General features: G+C 44.9%; 2 protein-coding genes across 2 annotated transcripts; both read left to right on the top strand.

Annotated features, from left to right (window-relative positions):
* The first annotated feature begins 1,167 nt into the window (after positions 1–1,167).
* Positions 1,168–10,266, top strand: LOC120871978 (cationic amino acid transporter 3-like). The gene is given in 12 exon segments (XM_040252077.1): positions 1,168–1,417; positions 1,420–1,515; positions 2,315–2,473; positions 5,284–5,461; positions 5,665–5,777; positions 5,942–6,164; positions 6,318–6,457; positions 6,552–6,654; positions 6,845–7,041; positions 7,241–7,404; positions 7,684–7,792; positions 7,964–10,266. Coding segments are annotated over 12 exon segments (1,854 nt in total). The 3' UTR covers positions 8,086–10,266.
* Positions 10,267–12,628: 2,362 nt separating this feature from the next.
* LOC120871976 (cationic amino acid transporter 3-like) lies at positions 12,629–21,988 on the top strand. The gene is made up of 12 exons (XM_040252076.1): positions 12,629–12,707; positions 14,624–15,025; positions 16,714–16,872; positions 18,157–18,334; positions 18,526–18,638; positions 18,810–19,032; positions 19,183–19,322; positions 19,423–19,525; positions 20,594–20,778; positions 20,978–21,144; positions 21,415–21,523; positions 21,690–21,988. Exons 2-12 carry the CDS (start codon positions 14,653–14,655, stop codon positions 21,776–21,778), a joined length of 1,839 nt encoding a protein of 612 aa, XP_040108010.1. The 5' UTR covers positions 12,629–12,707; positions 14,624–14,652; the 3' UTR covers positions 21,779–21,988.
* The last annotated feature ends 433 nt before the right edge of the window (positions 21,989–22,421 follow it).

Below are 22,421 nucleotides of genomic sequence, written 5' to 3'. Positions count from 1 at the left end.
TAAAAACTCTGTTGAAGAAAAAATACTGGTTCTTTTTGCATGTGCAATTATAGAAAATTGACTTTTAAAATACTTTTTTTTTTTTTTCCAGCATTCTGACCCTTAAAGAACAACTCCTGCTAGGAGAACATGATTTTCTCTGCCTATGCCTTGAGACCAGGGCTTTTAGGAACACTTATCTAAGCCATGTCTAAGTTCTGAGACTGAGGATAAAACATGGAAGAATCATTTAAAATTTTTACTTATTACTTATTTAAAAACTTTATAAAAATTTTACACAAATGTATTTATTTTAAAGAGTAACTATATTTCACTGTTACAGTTATTTACAAACTAGTGAGTTTCATGTTGTAATAGCTGATTCATGGCTAAGTTTAGAAAATGAAACCATGAGGTCTCTGTCTGGATTTACATACGTCTCAGTATGTGTCTTTGCTTTTGGATAGTGTTGCTGATTTGTAGAGGAGCGCTATTAAATTGGCTTAAAGAAAAGAAAGCAAATAATTCTAAATACAAGAATGAAGCTAAATGCAGGTTCACACACTCTGGGAAATATTCAGTGTTAAACTGATATCTGACCTTAAAGTCAGTTTAAGTTTGTTAATATAGACATATCTTCAGAGTCATCAATATTAAGCATAATAATTTTACTGTACCTAGGTTTCCTGAAAGTCACTAAATTTATGTTACAACATTTGTTAGCAAGAAAATTGGCTTGGTATAGGATAAAAGTTTTTGAATGAACACTTTAGAAATAATTATGTTTTAGCTTTTCTAGGTTTTAAGAGTTGAGGATTCTATCTGAAATATATAGGTAAAGCTACTAGAAATAATAATGGAAGCATTTTAATATACAGGAAAGTAGAATGTGTATTTTCAGTAAAGAAGATAGGAGGAATAAAATCACACTTCATTAAAAGAAGTGCTCCCCCTCGCTTCTCTTCAAGCAACTCTTTCCATAACTTTGAAACATCTTAAAAGATTCACTTAGGTTTAAGGAACCACATCTCAGAGATAGAGAACTCGCTCCATCTGTCCTCTTACCACCTGTTCCCATCACTCTGTCACTCCGTGGAACTGGACTCCCAGGGCCAAGGGCAGGCGGACATTCTTGGCAGCTTGCTATGTTGTTTTCTCAGCAGATCTGAGCCTCCTCGATTCTCTAGGATGTTGTGTCAGGATGTTCACCGGTTTGGTCAGAAGCTGGTCCGTAGGCGGCGGCTGGAGCCCAGGGAGGAGTCTGAGAGGGGCAGGGCCCACTGTCTGAACACCATAGAGCTGGCAGGCCTGGGTGTGAACGGTACCCTAGGAGCTGGCGTGTACATCGTGGCTGGAGAAGTGGCTGTGTACGAAGCGGGACCAGCATTTGTCATCTGCTTCTTGCTGGCTGGCCTGTCGACTCTTTTGTCCGGGCTCTGCCACGCTCCGGTTCTGCCTATCTCTACAGCTACGTCACCATGGGAGAACTGTGTGCCTTCATCACTGGCTGGAGCCTCATCCTGTCCTTTGTCGTCGGTGAGACGGTGGGGTGGGGGAGGGTGTGGGGCTTAAGATCAGGAAATTCAGAGCGGGTACTGGAGTTCTCACTGATTCATGAGAACTTGGTTAATCCACCTTGTGGAGGGACATGGGTAACTGTGGCAGGAAACCCTTATAACTGTATTCTAGTTACGTCAGCTCTGCTCTCCTTAAATGACTGAACCAAGAACTGAGCAGGAAAAGGAACTGAAAGGAGTGGGTGATAAGGAGGCCTGTCCCCCAGGCCCTTCCCCTCACCATATTGAAGTCTCTGCTCCACTGTTTCCTTTGTGGGATTTTTGTTTACAATTCGACTTAAATTGTCACCCTCATCTCCCGGTCCTCTAAGTCCCACTTCCCTGTTATAGTTTCTGGCCTCAGATTAATCTCCTCCTAACATATTAAATAGTTGACCTGTTTTCTGAATCATCTGGGTCTACTCTGAGTGCCAGGTTGCTTGAGTAACATCCAACTCTTTGCTATACCATGGACTGTAGCCCACCAGGCTCCTCTGTCCATGGGATTCTCCAGGCATGAACACTGGAGTGGGTTGCCATTTCCTACCACTGAGGATCTCCCCAACCCAGGCATTGAACCTGCATCTCTTAAGTCTCCTGCATTGGCAGGCAGCTTCTTCACCATTAGTGCCACTTGCGAAGGGTGTACCCTCTCCACTCTATAAAAGGGAACTTTGTAAGATTAGGTGTTTTGTCTGTTTTTCCCCCCCAGAACATCCCATGGTACATGATAGGGGTTCAATTTCTCTTTGTCAGTGAGTGTTCTCTTGCTCCTGCAGGCACCGCCAGTGAGGCCAGGGGCTGGAGCACCGCCTTTGACAGCCTCATTGGGAACCACATCTCTCTGGTGTTCCAGGGAACTTTCTCTCCGTATATGCCCTACTTCCTGGCCAGGCACCCAGACTTTTTTGCCCTGCTCCTGGTGCTGCTGCTCACAGGTGAGACAGGGCTCAGAGATAGAACAGGAAGAGTGGGATGTGGAGGGGGGAGTTGGGATGAAGAAAGCTTGGAGTTCCAGAATGGTGGGATAATTCAGTTCAGTCGCTCAGTCATGTCCGACTCTTTGCAACCCCATGAATCGCAGCACGCCAGGCCTCCCTGTTCATCACCAACTCCCAGAGTTTACCCAAACTCGTGTCCATTGAGTCGGTGATGCCATCCAACCATCTCATCCTCTGTCATCCCCTTCTCCTCCTGCCCTCAATCTTTCCCAGCATCAGGGTCTTTTCCAATGAGTCAGCTCTTCACATCAGGTAGGACTGGAATGAACTGTCTGAGATAAGAGAGACAAGAAGCCAAGATACAAACCCCTGGTCTTCGCCCTTGGCACTGCTGACATTCTGGGCACTATAGCATTCTTCAGTGTCAGGGAGCTGTCTTATTCATTGTGAATTTTCTTTTCAGTCATTGTCAGCTGTTGATTAGCACCCTCAGTCTTCACTTACTAGATAACAGCAGTGCCCACCAGCCAGATTATGACAATCGGAATGCCTCAAGATATTGCCAAGAGTCTCTTCAGAGACAAAATCGTCCCCACCTGATAATCATTTCCTTTAGGCCTACAAGTTCCTTCCCTGTACTGAGACTGAAGATATTTGTTTATTTGAGTGGAAATTCCCACAAAATAAGATTAATCATTTACCATATCCCCCCAGATTTTTTTGCGATATAATTGAGATTGTTATTGTTATTCTGTTGCTAAGTCGTGTCCAACTCGTTGTGACCCCATGAACTGCAGTATGCCAGGCTTCCCTCTCCTTCACTATCTCCCTGAGTTTGCTCAAACTCATGCCCATTGAATTGATGATGCCATCAAACCGTCTTATTCTCTGTCATCCCCTTCTCCTCCTGCCTTCAGTCTTTCCCAGCATTAGCATCTTTACCAATGAGTTGGTTCTTCATATCAGGTGGCCAAACTATTGGAGCTTCAGCTTCAACATCAGTCCTTCCGATGAATATTCAGGGCTGATTTCCCTTAGGACTGACTGGCTTGGTCTCATTGCTGTCCAGGGAGCTCTCAGGAGTCTTCTCCAGCAGCACAGTTTGAAAGCATCAATTCTTTGGTGCTTAGGCTTCTTTATGGTTCAACTCTCACTTTTATACATAACTACTGGAAAAACCGCAACTTTGACTATACAGACCTGTCAGGGTCCAGCCCCCACAGGATCCAGGGGAACCTGAAGGAAGGCAATTGATTTAGAGAGAGATAAGGAAAGAATATTGTAGATAAGAAAATAGAGGAGAGAAAGAGGCTGATATTTCTTGGTTTACATAGAAAGCTAATAAAGTCTTAGAAGCCCAGGCAGAAAAGTGAACACAGAGAGCCCCTATGTTCCAAGGGATCAGCCTGAAAAAGAAAGAGAGAAAAAGAAAAAAAAAAAAAAAAAAAGAACACAGGGGGACAACCTTCCTTCAAGCGAGGCCCAATAGCTTTATTTTTTAAAGGTATTTTTATACCTTGTCTTATACATAGAGGGAAATGAAAGATGCAAAGTCATATAGAGTCAGCCCAAACATTACATCTGTTTTGTCTTTATCAAAACCAGAATTTTTTTTGCAAACCTTTTCCATAAATAATATTGTGTATATTATCTTCTGGCCTTGGAGGCCTGTGAACATTTTATGACCCTCTTTTGATAAAGGCTTTTCAACGAGAAAACTTATTTTCCCTTGAAATGTTTTTTTATATATATTTTTAATCTATGTCAGCATCAGAAAGTATTAAACAAGTTACATTTCTCACAGAGCAAAGGTTCAGTGAGTTACAAGAAAGAACCAGTTAGCTCAAAGTCTGATGTGGTTAATTTCAAGGCTACACTTGTTTTTCTTAGATTCCAACTATGTTAACTAATGCACTCCCGGGTGCACAGTGGATAAGAGATATGGGAACTTAGCAACAAGCATTGGCCCAATAATGAAATCCTACACGAGTACTACTCTAATAACTTTTAACTCTTTGAAAGGCTCTATGGTTTAGGCTTTTCGTGCCTCTCACAGTTGGGAGGCTGTAAATAATCACATGTGTAGCTGCAAGAGTCTGGATATACCTGCCAAGCAAGCTAGAATGCTAACAGAGGGGGCTTGATTTGAAATAATCCTCTCATGTCCAGGAGACTTATTAGCTATAGCCCTAAGTTAATTTTCTCTAGAGAAAGGTGGCCCGTACGGGGATAGCCCCCTGTTAATGTCAGAGGAGTTGGTGAAAGTCATGAAATAGTAAAACAGACAGATTTTGGTTTTGGGGTAGATGCTCGAGAAAGCCTAGGGAGCCCCTTGAGTCCTGAAGCCCTGCTTAACAGTTCGCTTCCACATGACCCTTTCATGGGTGGAATCTCCCATGGTGGCTCCCGGCACAGACCTTTGTTGGCAAAGTGATGTCTCTGCTTTTTAAGGTGCTGTCTAGGCTTGTCATAGCTTGTCTTAATTGAGATTCAATATTACATAATTTTAAGATGTATAAAGTGATGTTGATCGATGTGTTTATTGTGAGATGATCGCCACAGTAAGAAATTAGCCATCTTCATGTGTACCGTTCAGTGGTACTTAGTAAACTCACAGTGTGGTGCAACCATCTCCTCCATGCAGTTCCAAACATCTTCATCACTACAGAAGGAAACCCTGTACCCACTGAGCAGTCACTGTCTACCTTTCACCCACCCATAAACCCCAGCCTATGACAACCACTAGTTTTCTTTGTATGTCTACAGATTTAGTTATTGTGGGTGCTTCATATCCCATCTTTCCACAGGACTACTGGTTCTGGGACTTCCTGAATCAGTCATGCTTAACAGAGTGTTTGCAGTCTTGAACCTTTCTATTCTCATCTTCATCATCGTCTCTGGCTTCATTAAGGGAGACCTGCACAACTGGAACCTCACAGAACAAGACTACACGTTGAACACATCTGCGTCCACTGACACCTCGAGGTTAGGGGAGTCCTCTTGGCTGAATAATGTCTATGTGTGTGATACACACAGCTGGGAACGTGGTGGGGACCAAAGGTATTGGGGCTGATGAATCCGATGGTGGAGCCATGGAGTCCAGGAGTTGTGATAGTAACTGAAGATACGAGTAGAGATGGCTGAACTCACCTCACCCATGTTCTTCTTCATTCATTCTCTCATCACAGCTTGGGTCCTCTGGGTGCTGGAGGGTTTACACCTTTTGGCATTGAAGGGATTCTCCATGAAATAGCAACATGCGTCTATGCTTTTGATGGCTTTGATGTCATTACTACTACAGGTAACGTGGTCACTGTGTTTCTTATCAAGGGTCTGGGCAGTTTTGGCTGTCCTTGAGCATAGGGATTGGAAGAAGGTTAGACTGCGTTTGGAGGTGAAAGGTAATTGGATTTTGTGCTTTCATTCCAGTGTGTTTACTGACCTAATACTCCACCCATCTCACAGGAGTGGAAGCCAGAAATCCTCAGCATTCCATCCCCATTAGCATCGTGATCACGATCTTGATCTGCTTTTTGGCGTATTTTGGTGTCTCAGCCTCACTCACCCTTATGGTGCCTTACTACCAGATTCATCCTGAGAGCCTCCTGCTGCAGGCTCTCCTCGGTGTTGGGTGGGGCCCTCTAAGATGGGTCTTGGCTGCTATCACCATCTGCGCTCTTTCATCCAGGTCAGTGTCAAAGCTTTTTCTCCATCCTTTGTCAGATTATCAGACATCGTAGCTTCGGATTGAGAAACAGCTTACCCCATGTAGACCAGGGAGCAGAAACCCCAGCCTCTCATGCTTCTCCCCTTCCTCCCATGTGCCCACTTTCTCTCTCAGCCTCCTGGGCACCATGTTCCCTATGTTTCGTGTGATCTACGCAATGGCAGAGGATGGGCTCCTTTTCAGGAGACTTGCCCAAATCCATGCCCACACACGAACTGCCATCTGGACCATCTTGGCTTCTGGAAGTCTTGCAGGTGAATAAACAAAATTTCTTTGATCAGTTTTCTTAACTTGCATATTTCCACTATCTCACTCTCTCCCCACACCTTCTTTGTGCCCTGATTTTAGCGGTCATGGCACTACTCTTTGAGCTCATTGATCTTGCGGACCTCATGTCAATTGGGACCCTGCTCACTTACTCCCTGGTGGCCTTTTCTGTGCTTGTCCTCAGGTGAGACCTCACAACAAGCTGACTGGGGCTCTTTGACTGGTGGGGACTGATGTGAAGATAATCCTCTTCTGCCTTCACGCTGCCTTCAAAATGACCAACGATCATTAATTTGGGGAAGAGATGGAATCATCTGGGTGATGTTGGATGAGTAGGGGATACTATTAATACTGCCTTAATATTTCTAATTCAGGTATCAACCAGAACAGAATTTAAGCCAGAATGAGACAGCAGAAGAGGAAATAGATATTTCTCAGCTGGAAGCAAGACCTTTACAATCTGTACCTGAAGCAGAAAATTCAAGGATTCTGAAGACTCTGTGGTTCCCTCCCAGCACCATCCCCACTCGGAAATCTGGGCGGATTGTCTATGGATGTGCCTTCCTGCTTGGTGAGCAGTGGGGTTTCTCTTTTGCTGTATTCCAAATTTGACAGTATGGAGAGGGCAATGTGTTTTGTGCAGTTGAGGAGGAATCTTGGAAAGATAATGGCCCTTCCTGAGGTGGGCAGTTTTGAGATGGGTGTGACCCAAGGTCCTGATGTCTTTGTCTTCTGGGTCCAGCCTGTTCTCCTCCACCTTGACCTTGCAGTTCTCCTGCTGATGGTCCTGAGCCTGATCCTGGCCCTGTTGACCAGCCATGTATTCTCTGGACTCTCAGTGTACATGACGGTGGCTGTGCTGCTGCTGCTCATCATTGGGGTCATGGCCATCATCTGGAGGCAGCCCCAGAACCCCTCTTCTCTTCACTGCAAGGTAAGTGACCTTATGTATCCAAGCGCTCCACCTTGAGGAATGAAGGCTGCCTGCTCTGACATCTAAATGCTGTAGGCTGGATCAGGAGTTTCTCCCAGAGGGAAGTTGCTAAAACCAATTGACCCTTTCCTGATCCACGCTCAGCGCTTTACACACACAATCTCATTAAGTGCTGAACACACAGCCTGCATTGAACTGGACCCTTCCTGCCCATGTGGAGTAGGGTCTCCCTTTCAGACGTCTGGGGTGTGTTCAGGGATGAATTGACTTTGTCCACAGGTCCTTTGTTGGCCCATCCTCCCACTGGTGAGCATCTTTGTCAACGTTTACTTGATGATGCAGATGAACACTAGGACCTGGGTCCACTTTGGCCTCTGGATGGGGATTGGTGAGTGACTTTCTTGGAAACTGAGGCCCCTTTAGTGACTGAACCCAAGTGTCTTCCTGCTACCTCTCCCCTAAACTGTCAGACATGACAGAAGGCAGAGAACACCTGCTGGGCTTTAATAAGTAAGGAGAGCTCCTACTGTCCCCTCTCACTGTCTCATCTCCCTACTAGGATCTGTTGTATACTTTGGATTTGGGATCCGACACAGCCTGGGGGAGAATGATGATCAACGGCCGCCGGCCTCCAATCCCCAAATGCTTGACGGAAACATCCCTGGTGATGAATCTTCTTAACCACAGGACATAGATGCTGTGTGGAATCCCTCCAGACTCAGAAGTATCTTCCAGTTCAAGTGGCACTTTGAGCCTCTATGGAGCCTGAAGGTGAAATGCATTTACAACCATGTGCTTTTTGCCAGCAGATAAATGGCTTTACTATTGAATAATTTGAAGTAAACTTTTCAAAGCAAAATGTATATTCAGAAAAGCACATGCTTCATAAGTGAGCCTCAAGGTGAATTTTCACAAGGAAAGTACAACAAAATAACCATCAACCAGAGAAAGTACTAAAATATTAATGGGTGTATAAGAAGCACCTTCTTGTGTCTATTTCCACTGAAAACAGAGAGTTTGTGACCTGGGAAGGAAATGTAGGTAAGTATATTTTCTGTCCAAGGTTATACTTTAAATATTAGGACATAAATAGGTTGGAAGTAAAAGGAAGGGAACAAACACATTGTACAAACAGTAACACAAGAATGCTAGGGCAGCTATCTCATTATAGAACAAAGTAGAGTTTAAGAAAAAGAGAATAACAGATAAAGTGGATCGTTGAGTAGTGATAAAGGGAAATGCTCATTTCAATCTCCTCCCCCAGCTTACTGAGATGTAGTGTAACATTGTCCAAATGATCATTTCTCTTTACTCTTCTGTGGTAGAACGTTAGAGTTGCACAACAGAGTTGATGAGAAGAAGCTCTTAGTTGAAAAAACAACAAGGACACCTGCTTTGCTAGAGGAAGGGGAATGGGATGGGGAGTAATAATTGGTTGATGAATGCTTACAGTTGGGTGAAGCTAAAAGATGGAAAATGAACCTGGAGAAACAAGATGAAAAGTGGTTGCTGCAGAACAGAATGCTCGAAACTGAGGTCATGGACTTTCATGATGTCGGTGATAATGATATAGAGGGTTGTTTGTGGGAATGAACAACTGAAGTAGAGTGAAAGGGGGATGGAAGTCAAGAAACTAAACAGCAAAATTATCAGGTGGATCAAAGAATAAATGAAGGAAGATTAACAGAGTTAGAGATATCACTATCTTGTGACTTCTAATGAAATTATTGGCTGAGAAATTAATGGGGACTGAAGCTGTCAGGTGAAACTTTGATGGAGGAGGGTGACATCACCTGATTGTCATTCTTGCCTTACTGATATGGGACACCCAGGTCCTGTGCTACCCGATGAGCTGTGATAAGCAGTACAGAACACTTCCTGGAACATAGCCTTGATGACAAACTGCATCAGAATACAGTCAAGCCTCTAGAGCAACTCCCAGCTCACAGCAGATATAAAGGATAGATTCACATTTCAACTGAAAATGCAATCAGCCAAAACCAGAATGTGGGTAATTCTCCAGGAAAGAAAATGGTGCGTTGTCATAACTATTAAGTGGTATGGGGAATTCCGTGGTGGTCTAGTCATTAGGACTCCATTTTCCCCTGCAGACTGTGCAAGTTCTGTCCCAAATGGGGGAACTAAGATCCCACAAGCTGCACAGTGCAACCAATAAAATAAGTGATGTGGCCTAAATGGGAGATTCATTCATTAATCAAATATGATTACCCATACAGGTATACACTGGGAATATTGCTTGTTGGGTCCAGATGACCCAATAAAAAAAAATTGGCAATAAAAGGAGTCATACACAAATTTTTTAGTTTCCCCATGCATATAAAAGTCACGTTTTTAAAAAGTTATGTTATGCTATACTCTACTCAGTGTGCAATAGCATTTTGTTTAAAAAAAGTACACCCCTTGATTTAAAAATATTTTTTCTAAAATATGGTAAACATCAATTGATAACACAGTGGTCACAAATCAATTTGTAAAACATGCAATATTTGTAAAAAGTAAAGCATGTGTGTACATGTGAATATATCTATACATAGTAAAATATGTATAATTAAATGCATAAAATATGTATCTATATAAGATATATGTATTAAAATATATTTTTAAATGTTCATGGTTTCTATGAAATTCACTGCATTTAGGTGTCTTGTATTTTTATGTGCTAAATCTCTCCACCTCTTGGTCTCTTTGTATGCTCTCTGTGTTCTAATCACCTCTTCTTATGAGGATATCAGTCATATTGGGTTAGGGCCAACTCTAATGACCTCATTTAAATTTAGTTACCTCTTTAAGGCCCTCTCACCAAATACAGTCACATTTTGTGGTCCTGGGGGTTAGGGTTTCAACAGAGGAATTTGAGAACAGGGAAATGCATTCAACTCACAACACTTTTGACCACCATTTTCTCCCCAGCAGCTGAAACAGTGTCTGAAATGCAGAAAATGTTCAATTATATTTGATGAGATATATAATAAAAGAATCACATGTACATGTAATATTTTATGTGCCCCAAAACAGAGAAAATTTTATTTTTCAGATGATATCAAGGGGAATGAACAGTATTTGCTTGAAAAAAATATTTTGTGAAACTAATTAAAATGGAAAATAAGAGTTTAAAGCTATGTCTAATCTATGAGCTTTGTTTTTTCTGGTAGTCATGTGTGAATGTGAGACTGGACCATAAAGAAGGCTAAGCACCAAAGAATTGAACTTTGGTGATTTTGAACTGTGGTGCTGGAGAAGACTCTTAGAGTCCCTTGGACAGCAAGAAATTCAAGGCTCAATCCTAAAGAAAATCATTCATTGGAATATTCATTGGAAGGGCTGATGCTGAAGCTGAGGCTGCAATACTTTGGCCACCTGATGCGAAGAACAGACTCATTGGAAAAGACCTTGATGCTGGGAAAGATTGAGGGCAGGATTAGGAAGGGGTGGCAGAGGATGAAATGGTTAGACAGCATCACCGACTCAAAGGACAGGAGTTTGAGCAAACTCCAGGAGACAGTGAAGGACAGGGATTCCTGGCATGCTACAGTCCGTGGAGTTGGAAAGACTTGCATACGACTTCGTGAATGAATGTAACAACAACAAACTCCTAATTGGTGCTGAGCTGGGCTTAAGGGTTCCCCATAATTGAGTGTCTCAGGTCACAAGCAGATTGTGCAAGGCCAAGTCATGTAAATAAACTTGGAGGGAGGAGGATTGAGAGCTGGGTCCCCAGTTTTACAGCCGCTTCTTTTCAGTGTTCTTGATGATCAAATGAATCTGTGTCCACAGAAGCAATCAATAAAGAACCTACCATAGGGATAGAAAAAAATTTAATTTGAACCAAACTGAGGACTATAGTTGGGAAGGCAGCTTCTCAGAGAGCTCTGAGGAACTGCTCTGCTGAAGCATGGTTTCCAGCATCCCCCTACACCTCATCCAAACAAAGCTCACACATCAACATGACAGGGCGAATTCCTTCAAGATTTCAAGAGAGACAGGCTTAACACACAGACAGCGAGAGAGTAGGACCCTGGTGTCTGGGACGGGAACCTTATCTTGGAGGAAGTGTTAACATGGATGCCATGGAAAGGGAGTTACTCATTCTTATCTTCTGAACAGACTCTGTTTACCGCAATGGTTAAAGCAGATGAGCTGTGAGGGCTGGACAGGCTGTCTTAGCTCACACACAGTTCAAGATGAACCATAAGAAAAAATGACTTCATACCTCAGTATGTGAATATTTCTCCATCACAAGCAGACAAAAATCTATATGATCCAGCCATTCTACTTCTGAGAGAGAAAGTGTTAGTCACTCACTTGTGTCTGACTCTTTGCAACCCCATGGACTATATCCCGCCAGGCTCCTCTGTCCCTGGAATTCTCCAGACAAGAATACTAGAGAAGGTGGCCATTCCCTTCTCCAGGGGATCTTCCTGACCCAGGGATCAAACCTGGGTATTCCCACACCACAGGCAGATTCTTTACTGTCTGAGCCACCAGGGAAGCTCACTCTACTTCCAAGGCTTTACCAACAGAATTGAAAGCACACTCTGGACGAGGTATTTGTACACTCATTTTCATAGCAGCATCATTCACAAAACTAAAACATGAAACAACCCAAGTGCCCATTGACCAACATATGAATAACACAATGTGGTAGGTCCAAATAATAGAGTGCTATTTATCCTTAAAAAGGGAGGGCATTCCAACACATGCTACAACCTGAAAGAACTTGGTGGACATTTACTAAGCTAAATTAACCTGAGAGGAAATGACAAATATTCTGATTCAATTTAAATGAAGTATCTGGAGTAGTCAGATTCATAGACACAGAGAGGAGGAGGGTGATTGCCAGGAATTGGGAAAGGAGAAAGGGGGAATTGTTGTTGAATGGGAACAGAGTTGAACTTTTGCAAGATGAAAATAGCCCTGGAGTTTGGTTGCATCAAATGCAAATGTACTTAACACGACCCAAAATGCAAATATATTTAACACGGCTAGACACTTAAAGACGGTTTAAATGGTCAATTTTATGTTATAGGTATTTTGCCACAATAAAAAAAGACCTCTCAGAACCTGCTCCTGAGGGTAACCACACAAATGTCAAGAGCTGATAGCAACACTGCTCTCTGCCCGCCCAGCCCCATCTCCACCCCAACAACCCAGGGGTGAGGACTGTCTTCTGTGCTCAGGACTCCCCGCTTCGGTTCTTGGAGAGGTCTCAGCTCCAGCCCCACATGAGTTACCCTCAGCCTTCCTGACTGACCCAGTGCTCCAGGCTCTGCTCCAAGGATCCAGTAAGTCTCGCATCACCCTCTTCTGTAGGAGACTGGCTGCTGAGTTCACATCCTCCCAAAGAGACCTCTGCAATCTCAGAGTGCAGGGGTCAGCCCGGCTCCAGCCTAAGGGTGGAGAGACCCATTTTCTAGATGAAAGCAGAAGGAAATGAGAACTCAGTGTGTGTGTGTGTGTGTGTGTGTGTGTGTGTGTGTGTGTGTGAAGAGGTGGTGTGGGGGAGATTGCATTAGTGTCTGGAGTCTCTAGATGTGTTTGTTGAGTGGTGTTGAAACAATAAAGATTACACTTACATAGAGTTTATGATACGTGGACCCCTGGATTCAGTCTCCTCTATACTGTGGGATCTCCGTAGTTTCTGGTCCTTCTTCCGGGACTTGAAATTCGCAGTTTCCTTGGGAAGACTGTGGTGAGTTATGTTAAATCAGACGAGCTAATGTGTGTGTGTGTGTGTGTGTGTGTGTGCTTAGTCGCTCAGTCGTGTCCATCTCTTTCCAAGCCCATGCACTGTAGCCTGCCAGGCTACTCTGTCCATGGGGAGTCTTCAGGCCAGAATATTGGAGTGGGTTGCCATTTCATCCTCCAGGGGATCTTCCCAACCCAGGGATTAAACCCAGGTCTCCCGCATTGCAGGCAAATTCTTTACTGTCTGAGCCACTAGAGAAGACCAAGAATACTGGAGTGGGTAGCCTATCCCTCTGCCAGGGGATCTTCCTGACCCAGGAGTTGAACTGGGATCTCCTGTATTGCAGGCAGATTCTTTATCAGCTGAGCAATCAGGGGAGCCCAGAAGCTAGTAAGTAGTACTATAGGTGGATTTGAACCAGGAGAGCTGGTTGAATTCAATACAAAAATCACTATCTTCATCCAGTCAGCTCATACCAAGTAAGCATCTACTGTGCCAAGTTCTGTGTTGGCAGCTTTTGCTTCTGTGGGGCAAAAACCTTTTCTTTCCAGGCTCTTTGCCCAGTCTAATAATCAAGTTGACATAAGTCAGATGAACAAGTTTAATTTGCTATGTATTGGAACCCGATAAAGACTCTAAGGCACAAAGACGGTCAGGCAGTTGAGGCTTATACACGCCACTGAGTGAAGGAAGAAGGGTAGGTAGGAACCCGGGGCTTCAAACAAGGGGAAGAGAACCCACAGGAAAGATGGGAAGAGCCCACACTTGGTGAACAAATGGTTGCTATTCCATGTAGGCAAGTCTTTCTGAGATAAAAATGTTTCTTTGGTAATAGCTCTCCTCTAGGTATAGGCCCCTAAACTACATTATGTTGAGCAGTTAAGGGGAGTGGCAAGGAGTTTCATTCAGCTGGGTCTTCATCGCCTTCAGCTCAAAACTATCCATATTTCAAAGGGGCACAACTGGGGGGTGATGCAATCCATTCCACCTTTCCACTAACTCTTAAAAAGTAATTTAAAATTAATGACTGTGTGGCATCCTTGTTGCTGTGTGTAGGCTTTCTCTAATTGCGGTGATCAGAATTACTCTCTAGTCTTGGTGCGCAGGCTTCTCATTGTGGTAACTTCTCCTGGTGCAGAGAATGGGCTCAAGGCACAGAGGCTCAGTAGTTGAGGCTTGAAGGGTCCAGAGCACAGGCTCAGTAGTTGTGGTGCACTGGTTTAGTTGCCCCTCAGCAGGTGGAATCTTCCTGGGCCAGGGATTGAACCCATGTCCTCTGCATTGGCAGGTAGATTCTTAAACACTGTGCCACCAAGAAAGTCCCCTCCAGTAACTTTGAAACTTGTTAAAAGGCTTCTTTATGTTTGAAGAAACCAAGGCTCAGAGATGGAAAACTTGCCCCAAGTGTCCTTTCACCACCTGCCCCCCATCACGCCATTGCTCCATGGAATTGGACTTCCGGGGCCAAGGGTCAATGGACATTCTTCATGGTTTGGTGTCTTCCTTTCTCAGCAGATCACAGCTCCTCAACTCCACCGAGGATGCGGTGTCAGGATCCCCGCCAGTGTGGTCAGAAGCTGATCCGCAGGCAGCCCCTGAAGCCCAGGGAGGAGTCTGAGATTCTCGTGAGCCGTCATCTGAACATCCTCCACCTGGTGGTCTTGGGTGTGGGCAGCACCCTAGGGGTTGGTGTGTACATCGTGGTTGGAGAGGTGGCCCTGTTCATCGCTGGACCAGCGATCATCATCTCCTTCTTGGTGGCCGCCCTGTCTTCTGTGTTGTCTGGGCTCTGCTATGCTGAGTTTGGGACACGGATATTGTGGACCAGTTCTGCGTATCATTATAGCTACATCAGCGTGGGAGAACTGTGGGCTTTCATCGCTGGCTGGAACCTCATACTGTCCTATGCCTTTGGTGAGTTGATGGCTGGAGAAGGTATGGGGTTGAAGACTGGGAAACTAGGATTGGGATTTGGTCTTCAGTCATTCGTGAGCACTTTATCGTCCACTTTGTGCAAAGAGGAGAGTAATAGTGATAGGAAAACACCACAGCTTCATTCTACTCAGCTCTCTCCTGCTTTCCTTAAATGATAGACCAAGAACCCAGAGGAAAGGGAACCGTGGGGAGTGGGTGAGAGGGAGGTATGGCTCACAGGCTCATTCCCTTACCATACTGTGCCAAGAGCCAGCTTGAGGAATCCTGCCCATGGCAAAGGTCATGAGGAAGGGGGCCTGACATGCAAAGGCGGAATCAGGCTCCAGGGATTCCCCCTGGATTTTCCTGAGCATCTACCCCTAAACCAAAATCTGTCTGTTATAATAGTCTCCTGCATATAAAAGGAGTGTCTTAGGTCAAACCACTCTGCTGGCAGTCTAGCTAGTGTGACAGGATTATCCACACTCCTGCTACTATGCACATGATTGTTTACTACCTCTCAACCATAAACAGCACAGAGAGTTTGGAGTATTTTGAAAGTCTTAATTAGCATAGGGCTTTTCTCATTGCTGAGTCAATGACTGCCGTCAGGCCTCCATACACTTAAGCACCTGGGAGTATGTTTTGAGTTAATGAATTTTCTCTTTGTTATAAATCACTGTACTCCTCTTTCTTTGTTATAAACCGTGGTATCCTTGCAATGTAAGAATGCAACGTTATCACTATCTTAAGACTAAGTAGATCTTAAGGGAAAACAAGTTTTCTGATTGGCTAACCTTTATCAGTAGAAAGTAAGACGGGGCCATAAAATGTTAATCGGTCTCCAGACCAGAAGATATTGTAAACAAATGTAAGACCCTTGTAAGAACAAAGATAGGCAAAGAACACTGTCTTTAGATAAGGGTCAGAGCAGCTGCTTACATTTATCTTTACGTACAACTAAAAGTATAAAAGCGGACCTGGAATATAAAGAAATGGACAAGTTCCTGGAAAGACTGGTTTCCCCCGTGTCATCTTTTCTTGTTTTCTGGCTGAATTCCCATCTGGAGCACGGAGGCTCACTGAGCCTACTAATTTTGCCTGGGCTTTTAAGATCTGAACAGGGAGACACTTTGTGTCTCTGCTCCTCCAGAAGACCGGGAAGATGCCTGTGGCCTACGTAGGCAGTGCAAAACTCTTGTCTCTAGGTTTTATTGATTCTCCATGTAAAACAAGTTATTCAGCCTCTTTTCTCCACTAATTTTCCTACTACACTATTCTTTTCTAATCTCTCTCCATATCTTTAATTAAACAATTTTCCTCTAGAACGCCGACTCCATCCCCGCTTTGAATAACCCTGGATCCACCAGGGCTGGAGCAGCAATACTGAAGTCTCTGCTCTGCTTTTGCCTTCATGGAGTTTCCATTAGCACTGGATTTAAAATTTTAATCCTTATCTCCCAGACTTCTTGTTCCTTCTTCCCTGTTTTCTTGCATAACATTGATCTCCCACTAAAATACTTAATAATTGACCTAGTTTGTGAATCATCTGGGTCTATCCTCCCCACTTCATGAAAATAAATTGTTTGACATTTGACATTTTGTAAATTTCCTCCCCAGATACATCCCATGGTGCATAGAGGGATTCAATTCACGTTTATCAATGAATGTTTCTTCTCCTGCTGCAGCCACTGCAAGTGTGTCCAAGGCCTGGAGCTACACCTTTGATGGCCTGATCGGGAACCACATCTCTCAGGCATTACAGAGAGCCTTCTCTCAGTACATGCCCAACTACCTGGCCCGCTACCCAGACTTTATCGCCCTGGCCGTGGTGCTGCTGCTCACAGGTGAGATAGGGGTCCAAATTAGGATGGAAAGAGAAGGGTGTGGCAGAGGAGCTGAAAGGCTTGGGGTGGCAGAATCACGGGGGATTAGGACTTGCAATAAAGGTCTGGGATGTGGCTTCCCTGGTGGTTCAGTGGTAAAGAGCCTACTTGCCAATGTAGGAGACGCAGTTTCAACCCCTGGGTCAGGAGGATCCCCTGGAGGAGGAAATGGCAACCCACTCCAGTGTTCTTGCTAGGAAAATCCGTGGACAGAGGAGCCTGGTGGACTGCAGTCCATGGGGTCGCAAAGGGTTGGGCACAACTGAGCAACTGAGCACACAGGCACAATCCATCCACCAAGAAGGGTCTGGGGTATGAGAGACAGGAAGGCAAGACACAGACTGCTGCTTCCCACTCTGGGAACTACTGACCTTCTATACTGGAACAGCCTTCAGTACTGGGGGCTGTCCTGTCGATTGTTGCTCTCATCAGTTCCTAAGTCAGGTCCAGCTTTTTGTGACTCCATGGACTATAGGCTTCCCTGTCCTTCACCATCTCCCAGAGTTCACTCAAACTCATGTCCATTGAGTCAGTGATGTCATCCAACCATCTCATCCTCTGTTGCCTGCTTCTCCTTTTGCCTTCAGTCTTTCCCAGCACCAGGGTCTTTTCCAATGAGTTGGCTCTTCACATTGTAGGCCTTTCTCAATTTATCATTGCCAGATATATAGCATTCCTGAACTTTCCTCACTAGATACCATGCCTATTTAGAAACTATGCCTATCTCCCAAGTAGTGACAATGACAATCAAAATGTCTCCAGACATTGGCAAACATCCCTAGGGCACAAAATCAACCCCCACTGAGAATCATTTACTTGGACAAGTTTCTTCCTCTGTATTGAGACAAAAGGTGTGTTTTTAACTGGGAAATAATTCACATAGCATAAAATTAACCATTTTACTATCTTCAGTTTTATTGAGATATAATTGGCATGCAACATTGTGTAAGTTTAAGGTGTTAGGTGTATATATTGTGAGATGGTTACCATCTCACACAAAAAAATAACCTTATGAAAGTATACAATACCGTGGCACTAAGCACATTCACAACGTTGTACAACCATCACCTCCATGTAGTTCCAAACATGTCCATCACAACAAAGGAAGCCCTGCACCCACTGAGCAGTCACTGTCCATCCATCTGCCCCAATCCCACAACCCCCAGCCCCTGGTAAACACCGGTCTGCTTTCTGTCTGCATGGATTTTGTTATTTTGGACGTCTCATATTCCATTTTCCCCACAGGGGCACTTGCTCTGGGAGCTCGTGAGTCACTTCTGGTTACCAGAGTGTTCACAGGCATCAACGTCTTGGTTCTCATCTTCATCATCCTCTCTGGCTTCTTTAAGGGAGACCTGCACAACTGGAAGCTCACAGAACAGGACTACACATCCATCACACCTGGATCGGGTGCCATTTCTAGGTTAGGGTGGTACCCTTGACCTTAGTAATGCATGGGCTGAAGGGTGCAGAGCTGGGACTAAGAGACCAGAGCTGATGGATCCAAATGTTGGGAGTCTGGAGCCCAGGACTTGTGATATTAACTGAGGGTTCCCGTAGAGACGGCTGAACACACCTCACCCATGTTCTTCCTCGTTCCTTCTCTCACCATAGCTTGGGTCCCCTGGGCTCTGGAGGATTTGTGCCATTTGGCCTTGGTGGAATTCTCCGTGGAGCAGCGATATGTTTCTACGCGCTTGTTGGTTTTGATGCCATTGTCACTAAAGGTAACATGGTCATTGTGTGTCCCATCAGGGGTTTGGGGACAGATTGGGCTGCCCCTTGGGCACAGGGGTGGGTAGAAGGTTAGGCTTATTTTCGTGGTACAAGAAGGAGAGGGATTTTGTGCTTTCACCCCAGTGTGCTTTCCTGACATGGTACTTCCATCACTGTTGCAGAGCAAGAAGCCCTAAACCCTCGTCGTTCCATCCCCTGGAGCATCTTGATCACGATCTTCATCTGCTTTCTGGCGTACTCTGGAGTTTCAGCCGCGCTCACCCTCATGGTGCCCTACTACCTGATTCACCCTGAGAGCCCCTTGCCGCAGGCTTTTCTCTACATTGGCTGGGACGTTGCCAGATATGTCGTGGCTGTTACCACCCTCTGTGCTCTTACATCCAGGTCAGTGTCATGGTTTTCTCCCCATCTACGGTCAGATCTCAGGTTGCCAACACTTTGGGATTGAGAGACAAGAGATAAAGACACCTTACACCTTGTGGACCAGGGAGCAGACGCCCCAGTCTGTTCTCATGTTCCTCTTTTTCCTTCCAGGCTCCAGAGCATCTTCTTCCCCATACCCGAGGTGATCAGGGATATGGCACGTGATGGGCTCCTTTTCCGGAAACTTGCCAGTGTCTTTGCTCACACGAGAACCCCCATCATGGCCATCATGTCTTCTGGAAATATTGCAGGTGGATAACAAACCCACTCCTTCTTTGATCAACTTCCTTAGCTTGGGTATTTCCTCCAGTTTTTCCCTCCCTCCACCATCTTGTTTTGCCTTCATTCTAGGGCTCTTGGCATTGCTCTTCAAGTTCAGTGACCTTGTGGACCTCATGTCAATTGGGAATTTGCTTGTTTACTCCCTGGTGTCTTTCTCTGTGCTTGTCCTCAGGTGAGACTCCACTGCACCTTGACTAGGGTCTTAGACTCGTGGGAATTGATGGGGAAGTAATCATCTTCTGCCTTCATAAATTGAAGTGAATAAAAGTCACTCAGTCGTGTCTGACTTTTTGCAATCCCATGGACTATACAGCCCATGGAATTCTCCAGACCAGAATACTGGAATGGGTAGCCTTTCCCTTCTCCAGGGATCTTCCCAACCCAGGAATCAAACCCAGACCTCAACATTGCAAACACCTTTTAAATGTCTTTTTCTAAATCTGTCTTCATGCCACCTTCTAAATGTCCTTCTATGCTTAAGGCATCCGGTCCCATCACTTCATGGGAAATAGATGGAGAAACAGTGGAAACAGTGTCAGATTTTATTTTGGGGGGGCTTCAGAATCACTGCAGATGGTAACTGCAGCCATGAAATTAAAAGATGCTTACTCCTTGGAAGAAAAGTTATAACCAACCTAGATAGTATATTCAAAAGCAGAGACATTACTTTGCCGACTAAGGTCCATCTAATCAAGGTTATGGTTTTTCCTGTGGCCATTTATGGATGTGAGAGTTGGACTGTGAAGAAGGCTGAGCACCGAAGAATTGATGCTTTTGAACTGTGGTGTTGGAGAAGACTCTTGAGAGTCCCTTGGACTGCAAGGAGATCCAACCAGTCCATTCTGAAGGAGATCAACCCTGGGATTTCTTTGGAAGGAATGATGCTAAAGCTGAAACTCCAGTACTTTGGCCACTTCATGCGAAGAGCTGACTCATTGGAAAAGACTCTGATGCTGGGAGGGATTGGGAGCAGGAGGAGAAGGGGACGACCCAGGATGAGATGGCTGGATGGCATCACGGACTCGATGGACATGAGTCTGAGTGAACTCCGGGAGATGGTGATGAACAGGGAGGCCTGGCATGCAGCGATTCATGGGGTCGCAAAGAGTCAGACACGACTGAGTGAGTGAACTGAACTGAACTGAACTGAATGCTTAAGGCAAGAGAGAGGTGGAGCAGGCTGCCTAATGTTGGATGAGTAAGGGCTGCTGTTAACACTGCCTTAATATCTGTAATTCAGGTACCAGCCAGTACAGACTTTAAGCAAGAAGGAGGAAATTGGTATTTCAAGACATGAAGCAAGTCCTTCAGAACCTGTACCTGAAGCAAGAACCTCAAGGATTCTGAAGACTCTGTGGTTCCCTACCAGCACCATCCCCACTCTGAAATCTGGCCAGATTGTCTATGGATGTACCTCCCTGCTTGGTGAGCAGTGGAATTTCTCTTTGGTCATATTCTGAGACTGACAGGAGGTGGTGGGAGTGTGCATTTTGTCAGTTGAGGAGTCTTGGATATACGATGGCCCTTCCTGAGGTGGGCAGCCTGGTGGTGGGGGGGTGACCCAAGGTCCTGACATCTTCGGCTTCTTGAGTCAGCCTGTTCTCCTCCACCTTGACCCTTGCAGTTCTCCTGCTGACCATCCTGAGCCTGATCCTGGCCCAGTGGCCCAGCCAGGTGTTCTCTGGAGACCCTGGGCTCACAACAGTGGCTGTGCTGCTGCTGCTTCTCATCACTGGGGTCATGGTCATCATCTGGAGGCAGCCCAAGGACCCAGCTCCTCAGTACTTCAAGGTAGGTGACCTTATGTGCCTAAACTGTTCACCTTGAATGAATGAAGTCTACAGGCTTTGAAGTCTAAATATCCTTTGCTGGCCCAAACAATATAAGTTGCTAAAACAAATGGACCTTTCCCTGATCCACACTCAGTGCTTTACATACACAATCTCAGTAGGCACTGAATGCACAGCCTGAAAAGGACTGGAGTCTTCCCATCCATGTGGGGTAGGGTCTCCCTTTCAGACGTCTGGGCTGTGTTCAGTGATGACCTGACTCTGCCCACAGGTCCCTGCTCTGCCTGTCCTCCCACTGGTGAGCATCTTTGTGAACATTTACTTGATGATGTTGATGACCCCGAGGACTTGGACCCAATTTGGCATCTGGAATGCCATTGGTAAGTAGCTTTCTGGGATAAGGAGGCCTCTCGGGTGACTGAACCCAATCCTGTTCCTACCACCTTCCCCTTAAACTGTGTCAGATGCCCTAATAGGAGCCCATTCTGCATTTGTGAGTGAGGAGAAGCCCTGCTTTCCCTTCTCACTGTCTCATTTCTCTACTAGGATTTCTCATATACTTTGGATATGGGATCCGACACAGCCTGGCAGGGAACAATCATCAACAGCCACCAGCCTCCACCTCCCAGACTTGACAAAAACATCCCTGATGCTGAGCCATCTTAACCACAGGAAGTAGATGCTGTATGGAATCCCTCCGTGTCCTGGAGGATCTTCTGTTTCAAGGGGCACTGTGAGCCTCTATGGACTATAAAGGTGGATGCACTTAGACCCCTGTATTTTATTGTTTATGGACACAGTGACTGTAACATTGCATAAATATTAAATAAACTTTTTAAAATTTTGTCAAGTGCAGCAAGATGAATTTTCACAAAAAACTACAACGTAAGCAGCAACCAGAAGGAATAAAATACTCACCTGCACATAACAAGCTCCTCCTCCTGACTCTTTCGGGTAAAAACACCAGGGACTCCCACATGGGAAGGAAATTCAGGTAACAGTATATGTGTCCAGTATTGCACTTGAAATATTAGGACACAAATATACTGGAAGTAAAACGAAAAGAGCAGATACACTGTGCAAACAGTAACACGAGAAAGCTAGCATGGCTGCATCGATATCAGACAAAGCTGACCTTAAGGAGAAGAGAGTGATAGCAGATAAAGTGGATCCTTTCATAATGACAAAGGGATATGCTCATTCGTGCCTTTCCTCTGGCGTTACTGAGATATAGTGTCAATAGCGAAAATAATCATTTTTCTTGACTTTTCTGCCTCA

This window comes from Oryx dammah, unplaced genomic scaffold (genome assembly GCF_014754425.2).
Source record: "Oryx dammah isolate SB20612 unplaced genomic scaffold, SCBI_Odam_1.1 HiC_scaffold_13, whole genome shotgun sequence".
Taxonomy (NCBI): domain Eukaryota; kingdom Metazoa; phylum Chordata; class Mammalia; order Artiodactyla; family Bovidae; genus Oryx; species Oryx dammah.
The sequence above is the reverse complement of the archived record's forward strand: the minus strand, read 5'-3'. Positions and strand labels throughout refer to the sequence as shown.